The sequence below is a fragment of the Aulostomus chinensis genome, chromosome 10 (assembly GCF_037954235.1).
Source record: "Aulostomus chinensis isolate RoL2024-O1b breed Wild chromosome 10, RoL_Achi_v1.0, whole genome shotgun sequence".
Taxonomy (NCBI): Eukaryota; Metazoa; Chordata; class Actinopteri; order Syngnathiformes; family Aulostomidae; genus Aulostomus; species Aulostomus chinensis.
The window spans coordinates 27,965,040-27,989,488 of NC_141329.1; the positions used below are offsets into that span (position 1 = coordinate 27,965,040).

General features: G+C 46.6%; 1 protein-coding gene across 4 annotated transcripts in view; it reads left to right on the plus strand.

Annotated features, from left to right (window-relative positions):
* Window positions 1-24,449, plus strand: part of sptbn4b (spectrin, beta, non-erythrocytic 4b) — a 72,349-nt gene that overhangs the window by 25,654 nt on the left and 22,246 nt on the right. For all 4 annotated transcript variants that reach the window (XR_015118221.1, XR_015118222.1, XM_086216820.1 and 1 more), the window contains 21 exons: window positions 1,456-1,547; window positions 1,695-1,775; window positions 1,905-2,020; window positions 2,435-2,547; window positions 2,682-2,869; window positions 4,316-4,433; window positions 4,549-4,707; window positions 4,978-5,280; window positions 5,463-5,613; window positions 7,007-7,143; window positions 7,338-7,487; window positions 7,613-7,981; window positions 8,073-8,287; window positions 8,631-8,768; window positions 10,407-10,647; window positions 11,373-11,531; window positions 11,624-11,754; window positions 12,270-12,495; window positions 13,348-13,550; window positions 14,941-15,031; window positions 19,312-19,458. Coding sequence is in view for 2 of the 4 variants with exons in the window: in XM_086216820.1 (XP_086072946.1) it covers window positions 1,456-1,547; window positions 1,695-1,775; window positions 1,905-2,020; window positions 2,435-2,547; window positions 2,682-2,869; window positions 4,316-4,433; window positions 4,549-4,707; window positions 4,978-5,280; window positions 5,463-5,613; window positions 7,007-7,143; window positions 7,338-7,487; window positions 7,613-7,981; window positions 8,073-8,287; window positions 8,631-8,768; window positions 10,407-10,647; window positions 11,373-11,531; window positions 11,624-11,754; window positions 12,270-12,495; window positions 13,348-13,550; window positions 14,941-15,031; window positions 19,312-19,458 (3,528 nt within the window). In the remaining 2 variants the exon portion in view is untranslated. The remainder of the gene's footprint in view (window positions 1-1,455; window positions 1,548-1,694; window positions 1,776-1,904; window positions 2,021-2,434; window positions 2,548-2,681; window positions 2,870-4,315; window positions 4,434-4,548; window positions 4,708-4,977; window positions 5,281-5,462; window positions 5,614-7,006; window positions 7,144-7,337; window positions 7,488-7,612; window positions 7,982-8,072; window positions 8,288-8,630; window positions 8,769-10,406; window positions 10,648-11,372; window positions 11,532-11,623; window positions 11,755-12,269; window positions 12,496-13,347; window positions 13,551-14,940; window positions 15,032-19,311; window positions 19,459-24,449) is intronic.

Here is a 24,449-nt window from a genome sequence, read left to right on the forward strand (position 1 = left end):
CAGCTCAGTCCTCTCTTTGAAACAGCATGAGCCAGTCAATGTCCAAATCTCAGAATCTCATAAGAATGTTGTCCGCTAAAAAACTGGAGATCTTATCCCCTGCAGTTGAAGTACTTCATCCAGGAGAGTGAGGCGTGTGAGGGACACGTCAGCTGTCCCTGCTGGCGAGTCTCCTACAGCTGAACAATGTGGGAACCAGGAGGATCCTGGAGCGTGAGCGCCGGCGTGCTTCCCCTGCACTCACTTGGTGTGGTCACAGATTTTGGAATTGCTCTCCTCTGTACAGCCACCCAGTGGGAAAGAGGAGGGGGATGAGGGTGTGGTTTTTTTACACATACACACACGCAAGAGCACTTTTTTTTTGTGAAGGTGTGTGTGTGAGTGTATGTGTGAGCGAGCGCAGTGTTGTGCCTGTGGGGAACAGCTGATTCCAGGGTGTCATGTCACCAATTACTTCGGATCATGTCACTGTGATGTGATTGGCTGAATGGCTGTCACTGTCGCCTATCATCAGGCATTAGGCCGGTGATGTCACGGCGCTGCGCGCTGAAACGCCCAGTGTGTTCCTTCAACATCTCCACTCCTCATTGCTCTCGCCCTCGCTCAGGTGCGTACGGCTCCAGGCGTCGTTCGCAAGATCACCGCAAGTTTACTTGACTCTCTTGAAACTTGGTGGAGGGGAGAATCACGAGCCAAGAAAGAATCCGTTTAACTTTTTGCATGGATCTAGGAATTATTTTTAGTTCTCGCTTTCTTTAAGTTTGCTGTGGCATTTGTGAAGGTCTCAGTCACTTTAGGAAGCATTAAATTGAAAATCAAGCATATTCCTAACATTTTTCATACTGTGGCCAGACAGATACACGACTGTCATAACAGGACTGGGTTTTGGCCTTGCTGATGATCTTCTCTTTCTCGTTCTCGTTCTCTCTCTCTCTCTCTCTCTCTCTCTCTCTCTCTCTCTCTCTCTCTCTCTCTCTCTCTCTCTCTCTCTCACTCACTCACTTGGGTTCTTTCGCTTTTAGGACTCTAAGGCTCACAGGGAATGGGTTCTGCTCCCATTCCTCAACCTTTTTGAACCACTGCCATCACTCGCACCAACAATTAATTTGTTCTGAACCCCCAAATAAGGTTCACAGCAGACACTGAAAAAAGTTGTCTTTTCTTGTGAGCCGTTATGACATCCCCCCCCCCCGCTTCCTGTCTAACAGGGTAGTGATACGTGTGAGTGATGGAACACATGATCATGCGTGACATGAGGTCCGAGGCCCACCCAGCAGCATTGAGTCCCCCACATGTGAGCCAGTGCAATGAATTAATCTGCTAGTGTCACAGAGTTGGTCTGTAGAAGACATAAAATATAACACAGAGTTGACACTCACTCATAAAGACAGAGGGCCTTTGCCTGGTTGTTCCCCCACACAAGCTGAACTGTTGCTGCTTCGTGGTCTTGTTCAGATCCAGGTGATCAAGATCGAGACAGAGGACAACCGAGAAACTCGCTCTGCCAAGGATGCGCTGCTGCTCTGGTGCCAGATGAAGACCGCAGGGTGAGCAGTGAAATAAAAATCGAAGGAAGTGTATGTAAGCTGCAATTTGATACCAACATACAAAGTGGTATGTTATTGCTAGTAAATTAGTTAATTGGTCACATTTGGGTTTCATGTAAAGTCACAAAATAATTGTCTGTGCCTCAGGTACCCTGAGGTCAACATCCAGAACTTTACCACCTGCTGGAGAGACGGCCTTGCCTTCAACGCACTAATACACAGACACAGGTTGGTCTTTGAACACACCGCCACAGCACGCCGCCATTTTAAAACTACAAATATCAACATAATGACAGGGAATTATTTGATTGAAGCCCCCTCATTATAACTTTTATCTCACGGTCTTGCGCCCTCCAGACCTGATCTAATAGAGTTCCACAAGCTGACAAGATCCAATGCAACACACAACCTCCAGCAAGCCTTCAACATCGCTGAGCAGCACCTGGGCCTCACCAAACTCCTGGACCCCGAGGGTGAGAATATTGAGTCCCCCACACTGCATATAGTAATGTCTATCTGCGGGGTTCAGGGGGTCCACCGGCCGCCTGTGCAGTGTGGACCAAAGGGAGATTAATCAGGGCGGTTTGGTGACATCACACAGCCAATGACCCTCCTAACAATGGGCGCTGTACTTGGTCAGAAAACTTGCAGGAATGCCGTTTGTCGTCTTAAATGAGCATCGCGCTCTGGGTGCAGGAATTGTAATCATGCAAAAGCTTGTGAGAATGATCAGTGTTTCAGTGGAAGAGGTCAATCCCAACATGTCCAGGGTTTAACACATTTGGTTTCCTTTTCATGCCCCGGTTGTCTTGCGTGTGTGGGGGTGCAGCTGTTGGATCTAGCCGGTGTTAACACCTCTACTCTCCATCACCTCCCCTCATGTGCAGATGTGAACACAGAAAACCCAGACGAGAAGTCCATCATCACCTACGTGGTCTCCTACTACCACTACTTCTCCAAGATGAAGGCTCTTATTGTGGAGGGCAAGAGGGTTGGAAAGGTAACAGATGCCAAAATCTCGGCCACTTTGACAGCTCAGAAACTGTAAACCACAGTGTTGAAAATATCCATTTAATTTTTCCTACTGTGCATCCCATTCTCCTGATCCGTCCCTCCTGCGTCGGTTCACCTCAGGTGTTAGACAACTGTATCGAGGCAGAGAAGATCGTCAACCGCTACGAGGCGCTGGCATCAGACCTGCTGGACTGGATCGAGAAAACCATCGCGGTCATCAGTAACCAGAAGTTTGCCAACTCATTGACCGGAGTTCAGCAGCAGCTACAAGCCTTCACCACCTACTGCACCATAGAAAAGCCTATCAAGTAGGTTTTGATGACAGCACCTACAGTTTTTCAACAATACTGGGCATATAGACACAAAAGCATGCTGGTGTGAAGCCACATGAGGGTGTGTGTCCTCTTGCCTCTTTGGGAGAGAGGGAAACTGAGGGGAACAGCGTGATTCCTCCCATGTGGAATCTCCCCCTGGCGATACTCTGGGTACAAATAAAGTTCGTTTTTTTTACAGTCCTCTGATACGGCTCAGATGTGCTTAAAGTCCCGTTAGGGGTGAAACGAGGAGTTGGAGAGGTCCATCAACTCTTTTTTACTGTGTGTTCATACAAACAGACGAAACACAATGGAACACAGCCACTGAGCCTTGAGCTTTTTGTCCAGCGTCATCAGGATCAGTGTTACTGAGCCCAGTGCTGCACTCATGGCCCCATAGGCTCTGGAAGTACACTGGCACTCAGGATGACACACAGATCAACACACATTTGCTCTCTCAGACGATGATACACTCCGGGTGAATGTCCAGCTGACTGGCTCTGCTTGAGTCGAGTGTTTGTGTCAAATATTAGAATCCAACAGTTGACTTACGACTTATCCAGCACTCCAGCCAGGATCCTAAATCTATCCTAGACCCACTAGACCCACTATCATGCTCCTCACCCAGCTAGCAGGCACATTTTGGCCTGATGTGGAACACTGAGCTCAGCATCAGCACTAGAACTGTTGTTTAGGCCATACACCGTCCAACGTAATGAGCTGGGCTTGACTTAAGTCTGTGGCAAGTGCTGAGTGTGAAATAATGAGTTGCTCTGTCAGGTGTGAGCCATAGAAGCTGGACCTGAGGCTCAGCTCAGGGGTGCAGCCATGTAACTGCCCATTGAAGATATTTTCCCAAAGTTGTACTTGCAAATACAGACCTACATGGAAACGCACACATCCTTGTTACTTCAATCTCAAGCCCCTTGATTGAGCCTCAACCATCCCGACCCCAAACCTAACTCTAAAACTAAGTTTTTCCTCTGACAGCCATCTAAACATTTTGCTCTCCACAAGACGTTTCAGACCCCACAAATATAGTAAAATAAGGTCACCTTTGGGGAATATTTACATGGACTTAACATTCATATCTGGAACACCTACTCAAACCTCTGGTGGACATGCTTGACACAAAGACGCACAGCTTTAATATTCCAGTTTGCATTGTTTCCATATTACAGCCTGTTTTTTGTGTTGTTGTTTTTGTTGCCTGTTTAAAACCCAGTTTGAGTTATTTTTCAGTAGGATTTTGAAGAACAGGAGTGTTTTGATAAACACTGGAATGCTCACGACAGTAAAAGGACGGTGGGACACAATGAGAAAGAAATCCCACCGTAGCCGGGGCAGTACGAGGACACCTTCCTGACTTTATGGCCTGTTGGAAGACGACCAGGGTCACACGTTACCGTCACCATTAATGCTTTCTGGTTTCTCACTCAGGTTCCAGGAGAAGGGGAATCTTGAAGTCCTTCTCTTCACTATCCAAAGCAAACTGAGAGCCAACAACCAGAAACCCTATGTGCCTAATGACGGAAAGCTCATCTCAGATATCAACAAGGTCGTCCGTCCACCGGCTGTGTTGCTTTTGATTTATGTATAGAATTTCACCTTAAAGAAGTAAAGAATTATAAATACCAGCCCTGTTGATTGGTTTTGTGTCATTTCCTGTCCAGGCGTGGGAGAAGCTGGAGAAGGCGGAGCATGAGAGGGGCGTGGCTCTGCGTAAGGAGCTGATCCGTCAGGAGAAGCTTGAGCTGCTGGCTCAGCGCTTCGATCACAAAACCACAATGAGACAAGCCTGGCTCAACGAGAACCAGAGACTCGTATCACAGGTGTGGTAATCATCTCCGCGAAGAGAACCGAATCAATATGAGCCTGTCAACAAGGTGATGTTAAGACATGGTTGGGAGTGATGTGAGCCCATTCCCTCGGCTCCTCTCAGCTTATACAGCTAGGAAACGAACGTTCTTTACCCCATAACATATTTTGTGAGGAAGCAAGAAAATGCTGCTCCTGACTGCTTAGCATGAAAAAAAATGCACTCTCTTCTCTAACCCTCTTTACCTCTGTTTCCCTCTTAATTTCCTTCTTTGGCCTCACAGGACAATTTTGGCTACGACCTGCCAGCAGTCGAGGCAGCCATGAAGAAACACGAGGCCATCGAGGCCGACATTGCCTCGTATGAAGACAGAATTGGAGTGGTGGTGGAACTTGCTGCAGAGATGGAGGTGGAAGGGTACTATGACATCCGTCGCATCTTGGCACGCAAGGAGAACATTCTGGGACAGTGGGGTTTGCTCAAGGAGCTGGTGGCTGGAAGAAGGACCCGACTGGAGAAGAATCTGGCCCTACAGAAGACTTTTCAGGACATGGTCTACATGATCGACTGGATGGAGGACACACAGGTACTGGAAGGTTTGTGGATGGGAAAAGAGGAGATTGGACCATCCTGAACATTTTTTTTGGAAAAAAAAGAACATCAAGAGAATAGGGAGAACCACAGGTAGAACTGCAACTATAAAAAAGATGAGCTGATATTCCGTGATGGGTCTGTTTCCCTCTCCCTCCGTGTCCATCCCCCTCTCAGGTCCAGCTGCTGTCGAAGGACTTCGGGAAGCATCTTCTGGAAGTGGACGACTTGCTGCAGAAACACAGCCTGCAGGAAGCCGATATCGGCGTGCAGGCTGAGAGGGTCGAGACGCTCAACGCTGCTGCGCTCAAATTCACCACCATAGAAGGTACACAAATACCTCAGACATATATTCATTGTGTGTAGCTTTAGTCACGTGTACTGCTTTATTATGTCGAGCGTTGAAACCTTCTGACCCTCGAGCTGGATGACTTCTGTCCATTTTAGTAATAAGTGAGCATGGCTGGGTACAAAATAACCACAAAAAGAAACTACCGTGCTTTGACAGTTTTCAAAAGGGAAATGAGGGCCAGAAAGTGTTTGCCATTTTGGAAAAATACATATTGAGATAGGGCGGCCCGGTGGAGCAGTGGTCCTCCCTGTGGCCCCCAGCAAGAAGGTTGTGGGTGGAGCCCCGGCTGCAGCACGGGGTCTTTCTGTGTGGAGTCTCCATGTTCTCCCTGTTCCTGCTGGGTTCTCTCTGGTACTCCAGCTTCCTCCACAGTCCAAAGACATCAAGAGGGACCAGGTTCATCCAGACTCTAAATTGACCGTAGGCGTGGCTGGGAGAGCCAATGGTTGTCTGTCTCTATGTGTTGGCCCTGCCATGGACTGGTGACCTGTCCAGGGGGAAGGCTGCTGGGATAGGCTCCACCCCCACCACTATCCACCCATGGATGGATGAAACTGTTTACATTTGAAACCCCGTTCAAACTAGCTAACTGTGTTTGAGTTTGTCCCATCTGCCAGCCTGCATTTTAGCAGAATACTTGCACGATTTTTATTTTGTGACTGTTGGTCTCCATCAGTTTCAATAAACCGTGCAGACATTTATGATTTGGCAACATTTGAAATGACACCAGTTTTAATGAAATCGTGCACATTTTTGTGTTCACATGATTTGTTAAGGAATGTCAGATTTTTCTCAATCAATACCTGGTTTTTGTTTGTAGCTTCAGAAAATGATTATCAATCGGAATTAGCAAAATTTCAAAGAAAAGAAGCCCTTTGACCCCACAGGTGGCTTTTGACCTTTAGTTTTCATTGCCTGAGAAGAGACTTTGAATTTTTACAGATTTTGCACTGAGATTTCCAGTTTTCAGAAATAAAACTATCAGGAAATTATTAACCCGTAGGATATGATGGATATTATTTAGAGCTAGTCGACGCGGAAAAGATGCGATTTTAAGAGTTTGCCATTAAAAGCAAAATAAATGAAATGGGAACAATTATTTCCTAACCTTTTCTTAGTGTGTTTTATCTGTCATGGGCTGACGGGATGAAAGCGAGAAGCAATGATCCAGTATCGATTTCACTCTCATCATGGAAAGATGTCTTTGACCTTGAGACAATTGGAGCATTGATTTGGCAACCTGATAGAAGTAATTTGATCTTTTTATTTTGAGCTATACTGGAGTAGCACAGAGTACAACCACGTGATGACCGCTAAGGGTTCCAAGTCCTTATTTATGGTTGATCTAATTGTCAAATTTATATCCCAGGTTACCAGCCATGTGATCCACAAGTGATCTGTAACCGCGTCAACCACGTCTCTTCATGTCTGGAGGAGCTAAAACAGTTAGCCGCTAAAAGACGTGCTGAGCTGGAGGAGTCGAGACAACTGTGGGCCTTCTTTCAGGTAGGAGGAAGCAGGAGGCGACTCCTGTTAGGTTTTGCAAACCGGAAAGTTGCAGAAATATGAGACATTTAAGGATGTGCCTCGACCAGAGCGTTGAATGTGATTCTGTACGACTGTATTACACAAGGAGGGTTTTGCTGCAGGTTATCCTTAAAAACTATTGAAGAAGTTAAACTGTGTCTCCAACTTACAAGGAACTGGAGGAGTCAGAGGCGTGGATCAGGGAGAAGAGCTCCATCCTGGGAGCTCAGGGTTATGGGAAGGACCTGAGCAGTGTGTTGAGATTATTGCAGAAACACAAGACACTAGCCGGAGAACTGCTGGCTCACCGGTCACTGCTGCAGGTGTGTGTGTGTGTGTGTGTGTGTGTGTCTGTGCACTCATTCGCAGTACACACTAGAGACAATCTATGACCAAACTATTGTAAATTAATTGAGAATAATGTTGTCTACCTCCTCGTCTCCTCCAGAATACAATGAAGCAAGGAAAGCAGATCCTGAGTGAGAAGAGCTTTGGCACTGCAGGGATCCAGGAGCGGATCATGGATGTGAAAAGCGAGTGGAAGCATCTGGAGGACCAGGCGGCGCAGCGCCTCAGCCACCTGCAGGAGGCGCTGAACTTTTTTCAGTTCTCTACAGAGACAGATGACTTGGTAGCGTGGCTGCAGGACGCTTACCGGCTGGTCTCCAGTGAAGACTTTGGGCACGATGAGTACTCTACACAATCCCTTCTGAAGAAACACAAAGGTGTCACCGAGGCCATAGACAAACATCGCATGCATGTCGTAGCAGTGCGCAAACACATGGTGGCGCTGCCTCTGCAGTACCGTGAACAAAAGGTGAGTGGAGAGCAGCGGTTGATGCTAGATGAATGTTAAATTCTTTTATCCTTCTACTTATCGAATTGACCTCTTCTTCTCCTTCTTGCAGGAGGTTCAGGTGCGTATGGGGGAGGTGGAGCAGCTTTATACCGAGGTGGTGGAGGTGGGGGTGCTCAGGCAGCAGTGGCTTCATGACGCACTGGCCGTCTACCGCATGTTCAGTGAGGTCAACGCTTGTGAGCTGTGGATTGATGAGAAGGAGCAGTGGCTGGACAAGATGGAGATCCCAGAGAGGCTGGAGGATGTGGAGGTGGTGGCACACAGGTGAGGGGGCGGAGACCAGTGGGGAACAGGTGACACATTACTCTGTTTGCAGAGGTTTACTCAGAGCTGCATTTTTGTATATTGTACGGGGGGAGGGGGGGTCAAGGCAACTTCGTAAGTAAGTAAAAAACACACACATTTAGGATGAAGTGTCACTTAAAGTTGGCGACTTTGCATGTTACCTGTTAGTTGGCGGTGTGGACCCTCATCTTGTTCTTCAAATGGTCTCTTTTGGTCCAGCACATTTGGGTTAATGAGTTCGTGCCTCTACCATTTTTTTTCTGGATCGGACTGAAACGCAAACATGGACAAAGCTGCTTGCTGTAAATGCCTCTTTGTTTAGGTTTGAGTCCCTGGACCAGGAGATGAACAGCCTGATGGGACGGATCCTGGACGTCAACCAGATCGTCCAGCAGCTCCTGGATGGAGGTCATCCCTCCTCTACAGAGGTCAGAGGTTGTCAAGACCACCTCAACTCCAGGTACTGAAACTAGTTTAATTCTTCAAGCTGTGAAATAAAACCAGTTGGTGCAGTTGATTGGAAACAAACCAAAATTGTCATCTTTAAAGGCCAAGTGCGTCCTGTCAGTCAGCGTCCCAGTGGGATAGGCGTCACGTCTGCCTTTGGCAGAGTTATTATTTACTCGCCTGTGATTGGATCTGTGTTGTTTTTTTTTTTTTATCCATCGCAGCCATACTCACTGGCCACCGTTCCACCTGGCAGCAGCGCCACCGCGGCTGGGTGCCCATGAGTCTTATGACCTTGGCATGAAGTAGCGGTCTCAGGGCTGCCATCTGTGCTGGCTACCTCGGTCATGTAGGAGACAGCCCAAAGCACAGAATAAAACAAGCATAAAAATAAACACTGGTGTCTTCGACTCTCCTCTGATATTTAAAATTTTGTTTTTAGTAGTTTTTGGTGGAATTTTACTGTTTTTTTCTACTTTCCAAGAGCTGGAACCTGATAAATGAGTAATTTTCATGATTTCAGCCACTCTTGAGTTCTGTTAAACAGCGATATGAGGTCACCTCGGCTTCATCGTCGGCTTTCAATCGAACCACACAATAAAGATCCTACCTTTGTTTTTGCTGTGTGACAACTTGAAAGTCAGAATTTCAACCTGAGATTTCTGACTTCAGACATCTTTACTTTCCCACAGCAGTCAGCTCAGAAAGGAAGGACTGACTCCAGATCAGTGGTTGCAAAGCTCTAGAAAGCTGTTTTCCAACCAACAACAAAAAGAAACCTCGAAAGAAAATGAACGAAATGTAAAAAATAAGTTCATAACAGCTCCATTCTCACCATTAGAGATGAAGTCTGCCTCTTTTTATGTTGTACGCGACCTCATTTTGGAGAAATTGGAACTCTTAAAAGATACCGACCGGTAGTGGCAGAGTTAGACAACGTTCAATTTATTTTTTCCCAACTCTGAGTGTTTTTCCCCTGAACTCTGATTTTTCTTGAATGATGTTATATTTCTTCCCATCTGATTCCAGGACTATGAGCGACATTGAAAATCAGAATTAACAACATTTTACACAATTTGAAATTAGGAAAATGTGGTGGCGCCTTATTTAGTAAATGGCAACAGCTTTAATAGATGTAGCCACCCCAACCTGACCCCCACCCCCCACCCCGACTGTTGCATCTCAAAGTTGACTCGTGCCGCTCTGAGGTCACTGTCATCGAGCTGTTTTCCTGCCGGCCTGCTGGGTGCTCTGTCTGCCTCACAGCAACTCTGCCATTACCTCATTACAGTCACAGGATCTTCATGTGTGTGTGTGTGTGTGTGTGTGTGTGTGTGTGTGTGTGTGTGTGTGTGTGTGTGTCTTGGCTAAATGGGTGTGTGCTGAGACCTGCTGGTCTGGAGCAGAATCAGGAGAACATATTGAATGAAGCTGTGGTAAAGCAGACCAGGCCTGGAACAAATACGATGAAACAGTTCAGACCAGGTCGTCATAACATGGAGTCCAATGTGACTTTGAGTCCAGACAAAACCTCACTGATTCTAGCACAGAGACGTCTGTGCACAGGCGTTAGGGAGCAGGTGGTGACGTATTATATTGTCCTCACATCAGGGAGCATTACTCTAAGCTGCGTGTTTGCATGTCACACCAGGTGGAACAGCATTGTGGAGCTGGTGGAGCAGAAGAAGGATCAGCTGGACTCCATGTTGCGCCTGCAGAACTACCTCCTGGAATGTGCTGAGATCAAGTCCCAGATCCAGGACAAAAGGAAAGCCATCGACGCCACACAGTACATGGGCAGTGACCTAGGAGGAGTCATGGCTCTGCAGAGACGTCTGTCCACCATGGAGGGGGCCTTGTCCGTCCTGGAGCCCAAGCTGCTGCATCTGCAGGTGGGGCTTGATGGGAACAGTGACGATACAAAGATGATATTTAAAAATGATACTTCATCCAAAAAGTATATAAATTTCAAGTACTTACAAATGCTTGTCTTGAGCTCACAATGAGCCTTTTTTTTATCAGTACTTCATTTCGACTTCTGAATGCAGAAAGAGCCAGCCATGCATATTTAGCTTGAAGCTAATCGTGCTCCATCGCTGCCAACCACAAACAGCAATAAAACTGTCTGAAAAAAATGTCTCCATTTACAAACTCTAAAACTCATCATCCAGTATAATCCAGATTGTCTTTATCCAGTCGTAGTATCAGGGTCAGGGTTCGGAAGCAGACATTTTTGGACAGTTTCAGTTGGTTGCTATAGGCTACCATTAGCTTCAAGCCGGCTGGCTCTCTCTACATTCTGGAGTCACAAAGATGTGATGCAGTGGTGGAAAAAAGGGCTTGGTGGGCTCAAGGTACCAATTTTAGAACACTTGAAGGCAAATGATACTTTTTGGGATCATTATAAGGTTTCAGTTGTCCATCGAGACACTGATGTTCAGATAGTTTCCATCAGCAAAACCGTATCTGATGTCAGGGTCTTTTTATTTTTGCTTTTTTTCCTTTGGACACTATTACAAACAAAACCAGCATATTTTGCACTTTATTTTTATATTTAGTGGGAAATTGTTTTGAGTAGAGCGACCAACCCCTGAGCACCCTCTTTTTGTCAATGCAGGAGGAGGCGGAGCATTTGGCCACTGTCCACACAAGTCGAACCATGGAGGTTCTGGTGCCATTCGATGGAATCAGTGTGGAGTGGGAGGAGCTCAAACGAACCTTGCAGGGCTGCGAGGACTCGCTGATGGTGGCCAGCAGGCTACAGAGCTTCATACAGGTACACAGGGCAGGTTCATGACTCAGCCGTCATACCCCAGCATCCTTTGCGACATTTAGTGGTCCTGATTCTGGTTCTTCCCTGCCTGCCAGGACCTGGACTCATTCCTCACCTGGTTGGTTCAAACACAGACGGCTGCCGCCTCCGACCAGCTGCCCAATGACCTGGAGGAAGCCGAGAGACTCATCAACAAACACGCTGCTCTGAAGGAGGAGATAGGACGGTGAGCTACGCGAGGACAACACAGGACATTTCATCTTTATCTTGCCTTGATACCATGATTGGGGTCTGACTGGCTCCTGGGTGTCCATTCATTCCTGACTTACAGACATCAGCTACGTTGTTCCAGACAAACTGTCTGTTCACCTTCTTAATTAATGCGCTTGCTGTTTGTAACTATAGCAACAGGGAATCAATTACATTAGCCCCCAGGTTCTACGAGCTGAGATTTATCCTCACTCATATCTCTGGCTCATCCTTTCGAACCTTATGGGATGGCACTGAATTTTCCAGGTGTCAGTCAAACTCTGAGGGATGAACAAGGAGATGCAGACATGACTTTTGAAAACCTATGAGTTTTGATTGCAAAACGAATGCAAGCATAAATTTAATATTATTATTGGTCCGATTAGATTTTATTTTCCTCTTCAGTTATGGCCTTCAGGGGGTACATAGGGGATTCAGCCCCTCCTTACCTTCCTAAAAGGGTTGTTGGGGTCTCTGTGGTCCTCCCCGCAGGTATGAGGAAGACTACGAGCGCCTGCAGGCCATGAACGAGCTACTGGAGTCCGAGGAGGCTCCTCTCCCTCAGGCTGCCCTTCAGCAATGGCTGCAGAAACTGGATGTGGGCTGGAACAAGCTGCTGGAGATGTGGGAGAGCAGGAGAGAGGTTCTGGTCCAGGCTCACATCTTCCATCTGTTCTTGCGAGACGTCAAACAGGCCGAGTCCTTCATCAACAACCAGGTGGGAAACGAGACCCACAAGTCGTTTATGGGCACCACATTGTTCCTTGCACGAGGCCACGCGTGACAAAAGTGATATCACGGCGCTCGCTCAGGCGTTTATGATCAACATGTCCCACACGTGGTCGCACATTAGAGTGTTTTAACGTTGTAACAGGCTGGATGAACTGCAGATGAACATGTGTATGTTGGTGAAAGAAGCCAAATGTGTAATTGTTGTAAATACACACACACACACACACACACACAAATTTAAAGTTGAAAGAATGCATCCCAGTGACTAATTAACAAGCTATATACAAAATAGTGGCTGCGAGGAGGCGCAAGTCCTGTAATGTTCATGGCTGCGAGTGCACCCTGTGTGTCGCAGTGACCACGTGGGCCAGGTGGGGCCAGGGTTGCGTTTGGGGTTACAGAAATCCATAGGCACTCGACCAGGCGTGGTGACGACCTGCGGAGCCTTCGCACAGCCGCTAAGACATCACAATTGGTGCATGCATCCTCCCATGAGGAAAGCAGTAACCCAGCCTACAGAGACAGCTAGTTAGCTTCGCACAACGACTGATGGTGGATAAGCTGTGTAGCATAGCATAGTTAGTTTATTTACTCTGTATCCTGAGACATTTGGTAGTTTTAAAGAACAAATAGCAAGCAGAGCAATGCTTGTTTACCTTGCAGAGTTGAAAGATCTAAAGTCAAACATCGTTCTAATCACGTTAGTGCCTGCTTTAATGTCTTCCAGAGCGTGGTGGCCTCTTACCATTTTACTTCTTGGGTTGTTTTATAACCTCGTGATTCCTCATCAGATTCTGAACTAAGAAACTCCCTTCCTGCTTCCACCGTCATCCTGTAGGAGTCCGCCCTCGCTCATGTTGAGCTGCCCACCACGGTGGAAACGGTAGAGACCGCCATAAAGAAACATAAGGACTTCACCACCACCATGGAGCTCAACCTGCACAGGATCAAGGCGGTGATCGAGGCTGGAGAGAGTCTGATCAGCCAGAACAATATCTACTCCGACCGCATCAGGGAGCGGATTGACACCCTCGCCAACAGGTACCAGTGAGAATTCAGTCGACAAGCATGTTGGCCCTCGCTGTTCTAGACCCACCCACTTTTATATCAATCTTAAGTTATGTTTTTAATGTGTGGAATAATTTTACATACAAGAGACTAAAGAGATGTTTCCATATCTAAAAAGAACGTTTCCATTAAATTTCTTTACAATAACGATGAACTTTATTCGTGTAGCACCTTTTGAAACAAAGTTATAAAGTCCTTTACAGTTACAGCAAGAAGTGGAAAGGTACAGTCCAGTGGAATTCCAGTATAAAAGAGTTTCACATGAAGTAAAAAAGACCTACTCTGTTTGTAAAGTGTCGTGACATCACCTTTTATTATTTGGAGCCCTATTTGTGTAGCGCTAGATATCTATTTGGCTATTATTGCCTTTACTCTCAGCCAATACTCCAACCTCAGTATTAAATGTTTAGCATTAAACTTTTCCAAATGCCTCGGGTTTGTTGCTGCTAAACCTTCAGAAGGTAGAAATCCGCTGCACTCTTCAGTCCCGCAGGACCATTTAACTGATTATGAGGGCAAACATCTAAGCAGCTGTCCGCAAAATACAGTCACAAAAGTTCAGGAGGACAAAGCAGAACGTAAACCACAGACAACAGAGCCTCGTCTGTTTGGTCCACATCTGACACCTGACCATGAAATCTGTGTGATGGGAGCTGTTGGTGTGTGTGTGTGTGGGTGTGTGTGGGTGGGGGTTGGTGTGTGTGTGTGTGTGTGTGTGTATTGGATGGGGGTTGGGGTGTTTTTTTTGATGTGCAACAATAGCAATGGGAAGAAGCATATGGTTTTTAGATTAAATTTACATGAATTATCTGAAAGCACACGTTTTTCTCCCATGTAAACAAATAAAAACATATATTAAACATCCAGTTTCTGTAACAAATCATCTCAAAATTGTATTCTTTGGTAAATATTACTCAGTATTATTAGCTAACAGTAGTAAATGCGATTATTGCTACTTTTAGGCAGCAGCAACTTTTATCAAGTGGACCAGCTGCTCCAAGTGTAGTCAGCAGTATTGATACCATGTCTGTTACCGTCTACCTGAACGGTATCCGATGCAGTTTTAATTATTTTCAGAAAGGAAACAAATAAAAGAATCCGTCTGACAATAATATCTAAAGAAGAAGAAGAAGAAGAAGAAGTTGTATATGAGCATTCAGAATCTGTGTCTCAAACAGTAAAATGTGTCTGTTCTGCCTTTTTGGTTTGCTAATTTGATCTGTGATTATGGTTCAGGATACAGACAGAAAGCTCTGGATTCCTGAAATCCCTCCACCTGGTGGATAAAGATGAAACGTTCGTAAAGGTTTTCAGCATAAACACACAATAGACTGTTACTCAAACTCCTGTTCCTCTCTCACAGGGGAAACCAGAACAGAGAGCTGGCACAGCAGTGGCTGGAAAAACTGAACGACCAGTGGGAACTCCAGAGGTTTCTCCAGGACTGTCACGAGGTAAGAAGCCCGTGACCCGGCCTTGGTGATTGACCTCCTACGCTGTTAAGAGGGTCTGTTGAGAAAGTGAGCCGCGAGCCACAGAAATCATGACAACGTGACACACAAAGCCTGAGGCGCTCAAGAGCCTTTCAGGCGGTGCCGCTATCTCTTGATGCAGCGTCGACGTCACAGCTGGCTTCACAGCTCCGTTAGAGAACCTCTGTGGTTCTGCTTGGGATGTCAGATCTTTTCTGACTTGTCCAAACGGGGAGGGTCAGCCTAGTTGTTCTTTTCTACATAAAATTGCCATGTACAGTTGTATCACGTCACATTAATGCTTCTGGATGAAATACACCAGGACATGAGTGTCGTGCTGGGCTTTGCCACCAATCGTCAGTATAATCAACCCGAGCAGCGTCACAGAGCGTTTTAGTCACATGACGCAAGTTTATGACTGTGCAATTTATCTCCGTTTTCTTTTGAGGCTGGCCCGTTATTTTTTCCCTCCTCACATGCTGGCACAGTCCGGCAGGCATTTCCAGAGACAAACTCAGAACAGAGCAAGTTCTACAAGGCACGCACACGACATGGAGCAGGTGAAGAGGGAAAAAACAGAAACCACACTCCACCCTGCTGACTTTATGCGTCCTGGATGCCTCCGTGACGTTTTTGGCCACTTAGGAGGTTGTTAGCTTGCTAAAGTCATTACTTTATTCACTGTTAGTACTACATTTGTGTGTCCTGACACATACACTGGCTTAAACCCTTGTTGTGTCTCATGTATGTCCAGTTGTGCTGCACACGGCTCGCTGCTGCAGTTTGTTCTCTCTCAACCTGCAGAGTCAGAGATTTCTTTGTGGGCCAAAACCTTGTTTAGTTTCAGCAACTTTCTCTCTTTGGCTCTGCTGAATAATTCAGCAGCATTGCTCTCATCACTAATTCAGAGGAGGAAGAGTGTATCTCACTGTGTATGTGAGTTTGTGTGGGTGTTGGTGTGTGGGTTCCATATGTCTGTAAGTGTGTATGTGTCTATAGTAGGGTTCATATTAATATGTAAATGCATTAGGAGTCTTCCCCTTCCCCTGACAGTGTGTGTGTGTGTGTGTGTGCGTGTGTGTGTGTGTGTGTGTGCGTGTGTGTGTGTGTGTGTGTCCTCCAGTGACGCTGCGTCTCAGCAACCTTCCACTCAGCGACACATTTACACTGAGACAGACATTTCTCACACTAGTTGTTGTACACATGGTTCTGTAGTTGTTGGCTCTGGTCTGGATGGATGAAAATCCATGTCTTCTTTATCCAGCTGTACGCTGAGTAATCTAAAATAAAAGAACCCTCCCCCCAGGCACTTGTGTTCTCGGAGGCCGGTTCTGGTGCCTCTCTGTCTAACAACTTGCTGGTCAGATGTTAAGATTGATGTCTTGGACCAGTGTGAGCTGATATTGAGTCAAATCGATGTGTTCTCAAGATGTGAGAATCCATTCGTGACCTTTTGTCTTCTCTATAAGTCTTCTTTATAGTATCTGCAGTGTCCTTAATGCACCTGGGTACTGGATTTAATCATTTGTACCCTCAGAGGCAGCATACCTTAAAAAAGCTGAAGAAGAACACGGAGATCGGTTTTTGATGTCGGCAACGTTGTTTTGCCCAAATTATATTTAATTTCTCATTGTCAAAAATCCTCCATCAGTTGGGCCCTAATTTGTGTTGTCAGAGTTACAATAATCCACTCTGTGACATGTCAGTCTCACTAATAGAAGCAAATGAAGCAGAGCTGTAATTATAATTAGGCCGCTACTTAAAAGAGACTGGAACACGCTGGAATACTGGGAATAATTGAGCAGCACATCTGTATGTTGGGAATTGTTGTTTTTTTATTTGGATGAAGCGGTGACTCACTCCACTGTAAAGTAGCGAGAGCTACGTCGAGGGGTTAAACCGTGGTGACCTGAACGTTCTCCCTCGGAGGCCCAAAGCTCAAACTGGGCCAGAAGCCAGTATATACTGGAATGGTTGTTGTCTGCGCACCGCTGCCTCCGCCTCCTCTCTGTCGCGTTCACTCAAACTGACGTCCTGTGGAAAGTGATGAAATTATGAAAAAATAAGTATTAGTGGTGGTGTAAACTCTGTCCTAAGTTAGAGCTTGAGTCCATCTAGATTGCGTTTGGACGAACTCCCCCCATCTACAAGACTCAGGACACACCACTGTCCTCCACTCCTGGTAACCCTGGCAACCCTGATACGCCGTGCTGAGGCAGCCGAGTCGATCACTTCAAAATCGGACACAAATAAAAAAATTGATTTCCACTTGACGGGTTTTCTGTTGGACCGGTTGCTGTTGGTTCCCCAGTGTCTGAATCGCTCAAAGAGGTAGAACCTTTCCAGATGTGAAGGTTCATCCAGATGTTCACTGTGTTTGATCCTTGGATTGAAAGCGACTCCAGCAGTCTGATGACTCTCGCCCTCATTTCTCTCCCTCCTCCTCCTCCTGCCTCTGTTCTGCCCCCTTTTGTCCCTTCTTACGTCAGACACCCCCCCCCATTCATTCTCATTCATTCTCTGCGTCCCCCCTCCTCCTCCTCCTCTTCCTCCTCCTCCCTCATTCAATTCATGTACAGTCTCTAGGGGGGCATCAGGCTGTGACCCTCCATAACCTTATTCATGCACACACTCATGGGTGTGTGTGTGTGTGTGTGTGTGTGTGTGTGTTTACCTGTGATAGCCAGCGTGTCCCTACCTGCCTCTACTGATTGGGACACCTCCAGTCAACGGACATACAGAAATCAGTTCATTCAGGATGAATCCTGTCCAATCCTCTGCTGCCCCTCCGTCAGCCCTCCTCCTCTTTTTGGTGTCTCTCTCTTTTTTTTTCTCTCTGCGATGCCACTGCAGCAGGAAGCTGGAGACGGCTGCCTGCTGCAGAGAGCGATAGAGGGATGGTTTAGCGTTCAGATGGAGAGGGGAAGGGTAACCCTGGAGCAGCTGTAGACGAGCCGAGAGCTCGGACGTTTGGAGGAGACCGCCGTGCGTCAGTCTCCGTTTCTCAGCTTTCCTTTCCCATCCATCCTTTGACACCATTTAAAGCCCACGTTCCCTCTCCATCACTGCATCATTAACAGTGGAAGATCTGCCTGCATCCACCCCCAACCCCCCCTCCCCAAAAAAAATCCCAGTATCTTGCTCCTCCCTCTCCTCCTCCAATCCATCTCTCCTCCAACCAGCCTGCGTGGTCACTTGCCTGCTGAACATACGAGGCTGGGGAGGGGTGTCTGTGCACCAGCTCGGCTGCCTGCCATTTTATTGTTTTGGGGAGGAGGATTTTTTCTCTTCTCTCAGTCATTCTTGTCCGCTCGCTCCTCACTGGCCCGCCCCTCCTCGCTCTCCCCGCTGATAGAGGAGAGATAGGGCAGCCTCAGTTTGAAGTCTCCCCATCCTTCAATAATGATGCTATTTACGCTCCTGCCTGGTGTTTTCCGTCCTCTCAGCACATCTTTTTGTGTGGCTGCCTCGTGTTTCCACTAGCCGTCTATCTTCGTGTCTCCTGGCTCCATCTGGCTCTGCGGTGGAGAGCATCTTCTGCATGTGTGTGACGGCAAACCGGCGAGGATGCGGATATCAGCAGCTGCATGCAGCTGCCACAACCTTGCAGACTTTTCCTCTTAAACACCGCTGGTAAAAGAGTTTCTCACCGTACGGTAGCGTTTGGAGAGACAAGCGAAAGTGCAGGCGTGTAAATGCCTGAGCGACGACGATGCTGACCTGATTTGCGGCTGTCAGCCTAAACGTGAGTTGTTCGCCTCTGTTCGGGAGAAATATGCAGCTTTTATTCTTGGATAAGGAGTGAAGGTGTGTGGGTTGGTGGCTGTGTGGGTGTGTGTTGCCGCTGCCGATGTTGTTGTGTGTGTACATGTGATCTCCTGACGCCATGCTTGTTGCCACACATGTGTCAGCCTACATGTGGTGGATGTGGGACATCAAATATTCATGCCTGTGTTTGACCTTGCGTTTCCCACTTGGTGTGTATTCATCTACAGGAGGCGTCATCCTGTTTTCATTCATTCTTCACCTAACAGATGTTGATAAGTAAATCTGTGCCAGTTGATTTTGATGTGTGTCTCTTGTGCAGTCAGTTGTCCCTCAGGAAATTGTGTTTTTATGAATCTGAAACTTTTTCAAATGTGATGTAAGTTTTGGCACCTTTATGCTGTATATGTAAGGTACGTTGAAAGGGTGACCATGTCTCTCTCTCTCTCTCTCTCTCTCTCTCTCTCTCTCTCTCTCTCGTTTGTCTTGCTGTCCAGCTCGGGGACTGGATATGTGAGAAGATGCTGATGGCGAGGGACAGCAGCCGTGATGAGACCCAGAAGCTTCACAAGAAATGGCTGAAGCACCAGGCCTTCATGGCTGAGCTGGCCCAGAATAAGGAATGGCTGGATAAAATTGAGAGGGTGAGTACAAAAGTTTCAAAGCTTTTCTGTCTCTCAGCTTAAGTCTTCCAGGGTCATTCTGGCTTTGCATCAGTTTGTGAGATTAAACACCCCTGTGTGTAGAATACCAAGTATTCAGCGTGTTTCATGTGATATTGATTTTAGCACTGCCCCCCAGTGACAACTACATATCAGGGTTTGGGGAGTCAGGGTATTTTAAAAGCCAACGGCACCCCTCAACTGGTACGTCGTCCAGTTCTTTTGGTGATCAGATTTGTATCTTGGCATTTATCTGGAGTTCCTATTTCCCCAGGACGTTTGTATCCTTATTAGTAGCATTTATGAGCAACAGTTCTATGAATCTGGTCCATCTTTTAAGTCCTCTTTCTCTTCAAAAATGCTTTTTGCTTATTGTTGCTGCTGTTGGATGTTTGTGCCTCACTGTTCATAGTTATAGGTGTGTAGTTGGTTTCACTTATCAACTGATGGGGCAGGATGTGCTCCCAAATATCTCATCTGAAGGGATTTTCACACCAGTCTTGCTCAGTCCCACTGAATATGAATATGGATAAATGCACCAGTGGTATACGCAGGACCTCTTCCTGGAGTCACTGTCTTGCTCCAGAGACATGTGACCAGGAAGTGAACACTCTCATGTGGTTTGTAGTGATGCATTTTGGTTGTCTAGGATGTTTCTATGTGAACACAAACTGGGTCAAGGGGAGAACATTCCAAGTTTTGCCACTCATCAAGTAATGTGGAGCAGAGCTCTGAAAACAAGAGACTCATCTATGTTCCTGATACACTGTGTGACATCAGCCAGACTCAAGCCAATCATAGGCCTGGATTCTACTCACAGTCGTGTGGGACTGAGACACTGCGGGACAGAAAAGCCATGCTGTGTAAAGCTAGCTGTTAGCAATAGCGTTTGAGCGTAACCATAATGAGATTCAAAGACTTTCTGTGCGAAGTTAGCAAGCAATCGCACTCCTGACTGGAGCCAAAGACTTTCTGCAAGGATTAATAGCAGGTGTTTGTTTACTGGAGGTCAAGTATAAGTCATACATGCTTTGTGACGTCTTGCCGCTGATGGAAACAAAGCTAAAATTTGAGTCTCCTGCCAAACTAATTAAAAGAGTTTTACACATTTGGCTCTTGTGTCAAATACCAAAGCACTAAACTCGTTTACTGAAAGCGTAACAAAGTCGGTGTCAAGGGCACAAAGTACTACAGAGGGGTTTGAAATGGGAAGGGAGTAGCATAACCTTCCTCTGTCCTCTGATAGGATCTGTCTTATATTAAGAGGTAATACGGCACATCGGCCTCCTGTCTCCAGTCTGGACTGGGATGTAAGCGGGTCAGCCAGCGTTTTCCCAGCAGCAGCAGCAGCAGCAGCAGCAGCAGCAGCAGCAGCAGCAGCAGCAGCATGTCCTGTTCTCTCTGGGCTGACTCTGGGCCGTGGTGTTCACACCTCTAACTTGCAGCGATGACATGAATCCGGATGTGTTCAGTCATTAGTGATTAGTAGAGCTGCAGTTCAGTGCCACATCTCCTCGGGACGCGCTGAAGTCATCGCTGACTCGTGGCCTTATTTTAGTTGCACTCACAAGCGCTGTGTGACCCGTGAGAGCAGCAGAGGTGATAATTAAAGGACATTTGTGTGTCTTCTTATGCTACGGATGGCCCTGGATGCTGTGTTACCATCTCCATGTTCAGTTTAGCTGCTCCACCTCGAATCGTTTGCACTCCGCTTGGTCAATTTTCAATTCTCTTTTTGTGGAGCACTTTTTTTTTTTTTTTTTGACCGAATAAATGATCAATGATCATGTATGTACATCAAAACACACATGGATCATCCAGCCATGAAAAAGTCACAGAAGTTGAGCTTAACAAATACCTGATTGCTCAAGGATATGTGGTTTTGTTAAGATTGGTTGAGAAAAATTACTTTTGGTCCATCTTGATTGACTTTAGTACTTCTAGTCGTCAACAAATATTTGAAGCTCAGAGGGGCCTTTCTATTAATGCAGGCTTTGGATCGAAGTGCAGTTCGTTGCAGCTAAGCTAACTAGCCAGGGGGTCTGGGGTGTTGTTTTTTTTCTGGCCCTCTGTCACAAAAAGAAATATTCTCTCAAATGTTTTGTTTTTATAAATATTGGAAGCTTAAAATTGTAATTCTAAATGGATGTGGATGAATCGCGGAGGCTTAATGTGGCCGTACCTGCATCCCAGTCATAGGAACTGTTGTGGTGCTGTGCTGGAGTGTCTCCGTCCTCCACGGCGGAAATTCAACTCCCAGGTGGGAGCAGAGAGAACGGCAACAGCGGTGCGCTTGTTGTTATCTGGGTGTGTACGCTGACTTGGACATTGTTTAGATATGCAAGTATTATCAGACTAAAAGGTAACCTAATCGTCCCTTTGTAATTTAGGTGTGTACTGGCTGAATGCTTGTCAGAGAGCTGGATTATGGAGGAAAACGCAGTGCAGCCTCCTCTCAGAGACTTGGCTTATGGTGAAGAAGGAATAGGTCGTATCTGACTACAAGGCAATCATCGTGTCACCTCTGTAAGAGTTTGTTTTTCACAACAAAGTCTGTGTTACACTCCGTTGTCTCGTGAGAACAGAGAGGCTTCAGAGAAAGATGTGAAGTCTCGCAGAATTTCTGGACAATTGCGAGTCATTCAGCTAATTACTGTGTGCCGTTACTTCTGTATCAAACACCGGAAAGTAAGTGTGTGTGTGTGTGTGTGTGTGTGTGTGTGTGTGTGTGTGTGTGTGTGTGTGTGTGTGTGTGTGTGTACGTATCTATCATGTGGGGAATTTGGCTGACTGATGATGCGCCATTGTAATAATATATAGTAATAAAATGTGGGGAGAGCAGCTCTGCAGCAGCGAGCAGTTTTCATTATAGATTCATGGGTCATGTGCTCATCCGAAAGCAGAGTCCGATTACTGGAAAACGCTCAGAGAGCCAGAGAGAGTGACAGAGGCGACCGGGAGCAGGACCACTGTGCTCCTAGTAGTTTTGTGTTTATTTTTCTCAAGGCTTGTTGTTTTGTTGTTGTTTATTGTGATGAAACTCACATAAATGCTTCATTTGCAGAAATAATGTGAATATTTGGTACAATCACAACGGATCAAGATTATGTGTGCCTGTTATGATGACGATCAGGATCAGTCGTACTCATAATCATGTGATCGTTACGATTATTATTATTGTTGTCATTATTATTCAGAATCACGGTTTTGCCATCGAAGCCTTTACAGTCCTGACTGTATGTGGCATGCGTCCATCCCTTGACTACGCTGCGTGTCCTGCTGAGGGATCACGGGGAGATGGAGCCTATCCCAGCAGGCAGTGGGCGAGAGGCGGGGTCACCCTGGTCAGGTCACCAGTCCATCACAGAGACAGACAAGCGTTCACTCTCAGTCACGCCGAGCGGCAGTTTAGAGTCTCCCGATGTTGTGAGAGCAACAACATTTCTGAATTTTCACTCATTTAAAAAGACTAGAGCGTTGGATTGTTAGATTTCTTCATTTTTGTCTCCAGAAAGGAGGATCTCAGGGAGGAATCGGCCAAAAAGACATGACGTAATAAACCTGCGTGGTCCTAACAGGCACATGTATGTGTGTGTTGGTGTGTGTTCAGCTCTGGTGGCAGACTGCAGTCACACCAGGTCTGCTAGCTGTTGGCGGATAAAGACTGTTTAGCTTCTCAAGTCGTGCGTGGTAGCCATGTTCACCCCACAGGCCTGCTCTGTAGCCGTTGCTTAGCAACCTGCAATTTTTTTTTTGCAAGATAATATTCATAGTGTTTGGCATCTTAATACTGAGGATTTGTTTCATATTTCTGCTTAGTGTCAGAAATGTTGTTTGCTCTCTTTGAACTTGGCTGCAGCCGAGGCCTTGTTTCTAAAAGTGTCGTACGGTTAAATCAGATTAATTCAAAGTGAGTGAGATACGGAGAACGTGCGTGCAAATACAACCGAGAGGGAAGCCGCTGACTTAAACCTCCAAGTAGTCGTGGTGCTGACTGTGGTCCTGTTCTGTGTCCTGGTTGTGTCTCTCTGCCTGTGTCCTCTGAGAGTCTCCGCTCTATTTCTGTGATTGGTTAAGAACCCTTAAGAGTCGGTGAACACTGGCTGTTTTTAGTCCAGAATCAAACATCCATGAGCGTCTGTGCTGCTGTCTGAGAGTACAGTAAACAGCTGAGAGTAGAAAAACTCCTCAAGGAATCCAGCTGCTGCGATGGAGTTAAAGGAACACTACAACTTTTTAGGAAATAAACTTGTCCATCATTTTTCCAGGCAGACAAGCTTCTCTTTCTTCTTTTCCTCTTCTCTGGTTCACTACAGAGCTCCAGACCTCCTCTGGATGGCTGACTGCTAGTTAGCTTAGCTTCAATGAACTCTCCAAAATCAAAAACCCTCTTCCCTGCATTCATAGAGTGAGGGTTTTGCTTAACTTCACACGGAAGAGGACAGGATTCTGGGTTTTCAAGGTGATACACTTAGATGTTGCTGGAAGCAGAGCCCCGGTGCATCGCAGGTGTGAGGGTGCTTTCACTCCTTCCTAGTTCAGTTCACACCATGTGCATATAAATCAGCACTAATCCAAAACACGGGCGAGTGCTGATTTATGGGACTTTCCTCCGTCCTCTCGCACCTGCCTCCAACACACCTGACCACTGAACAGAGTGCTTCGACTGATTCAGACGACAGCAACTACAAATGTGGAACCTTCCTAAAAACTCTGCATGACTGGACAGTGAAACCTGACCTCCAGCAAGCTGCAGTTGTGTGATCACACCGGACATCCTGAACCGAGCGGGAAAACTACCCTGCGGAGGTTATGATGATGCAGCTTGTGACATCATGCGTCTGGTCACAGAGCGCCGTGTCTCCTCTTTCCTATGACCGCGACTGCCGTCCGCCTTCATCCTCTCGTTCCCTGGTTCCTCCTCTCCTCATACAATTTTGATCTCTCGCTCACCCAGTCGAGTCCTCTTCAAA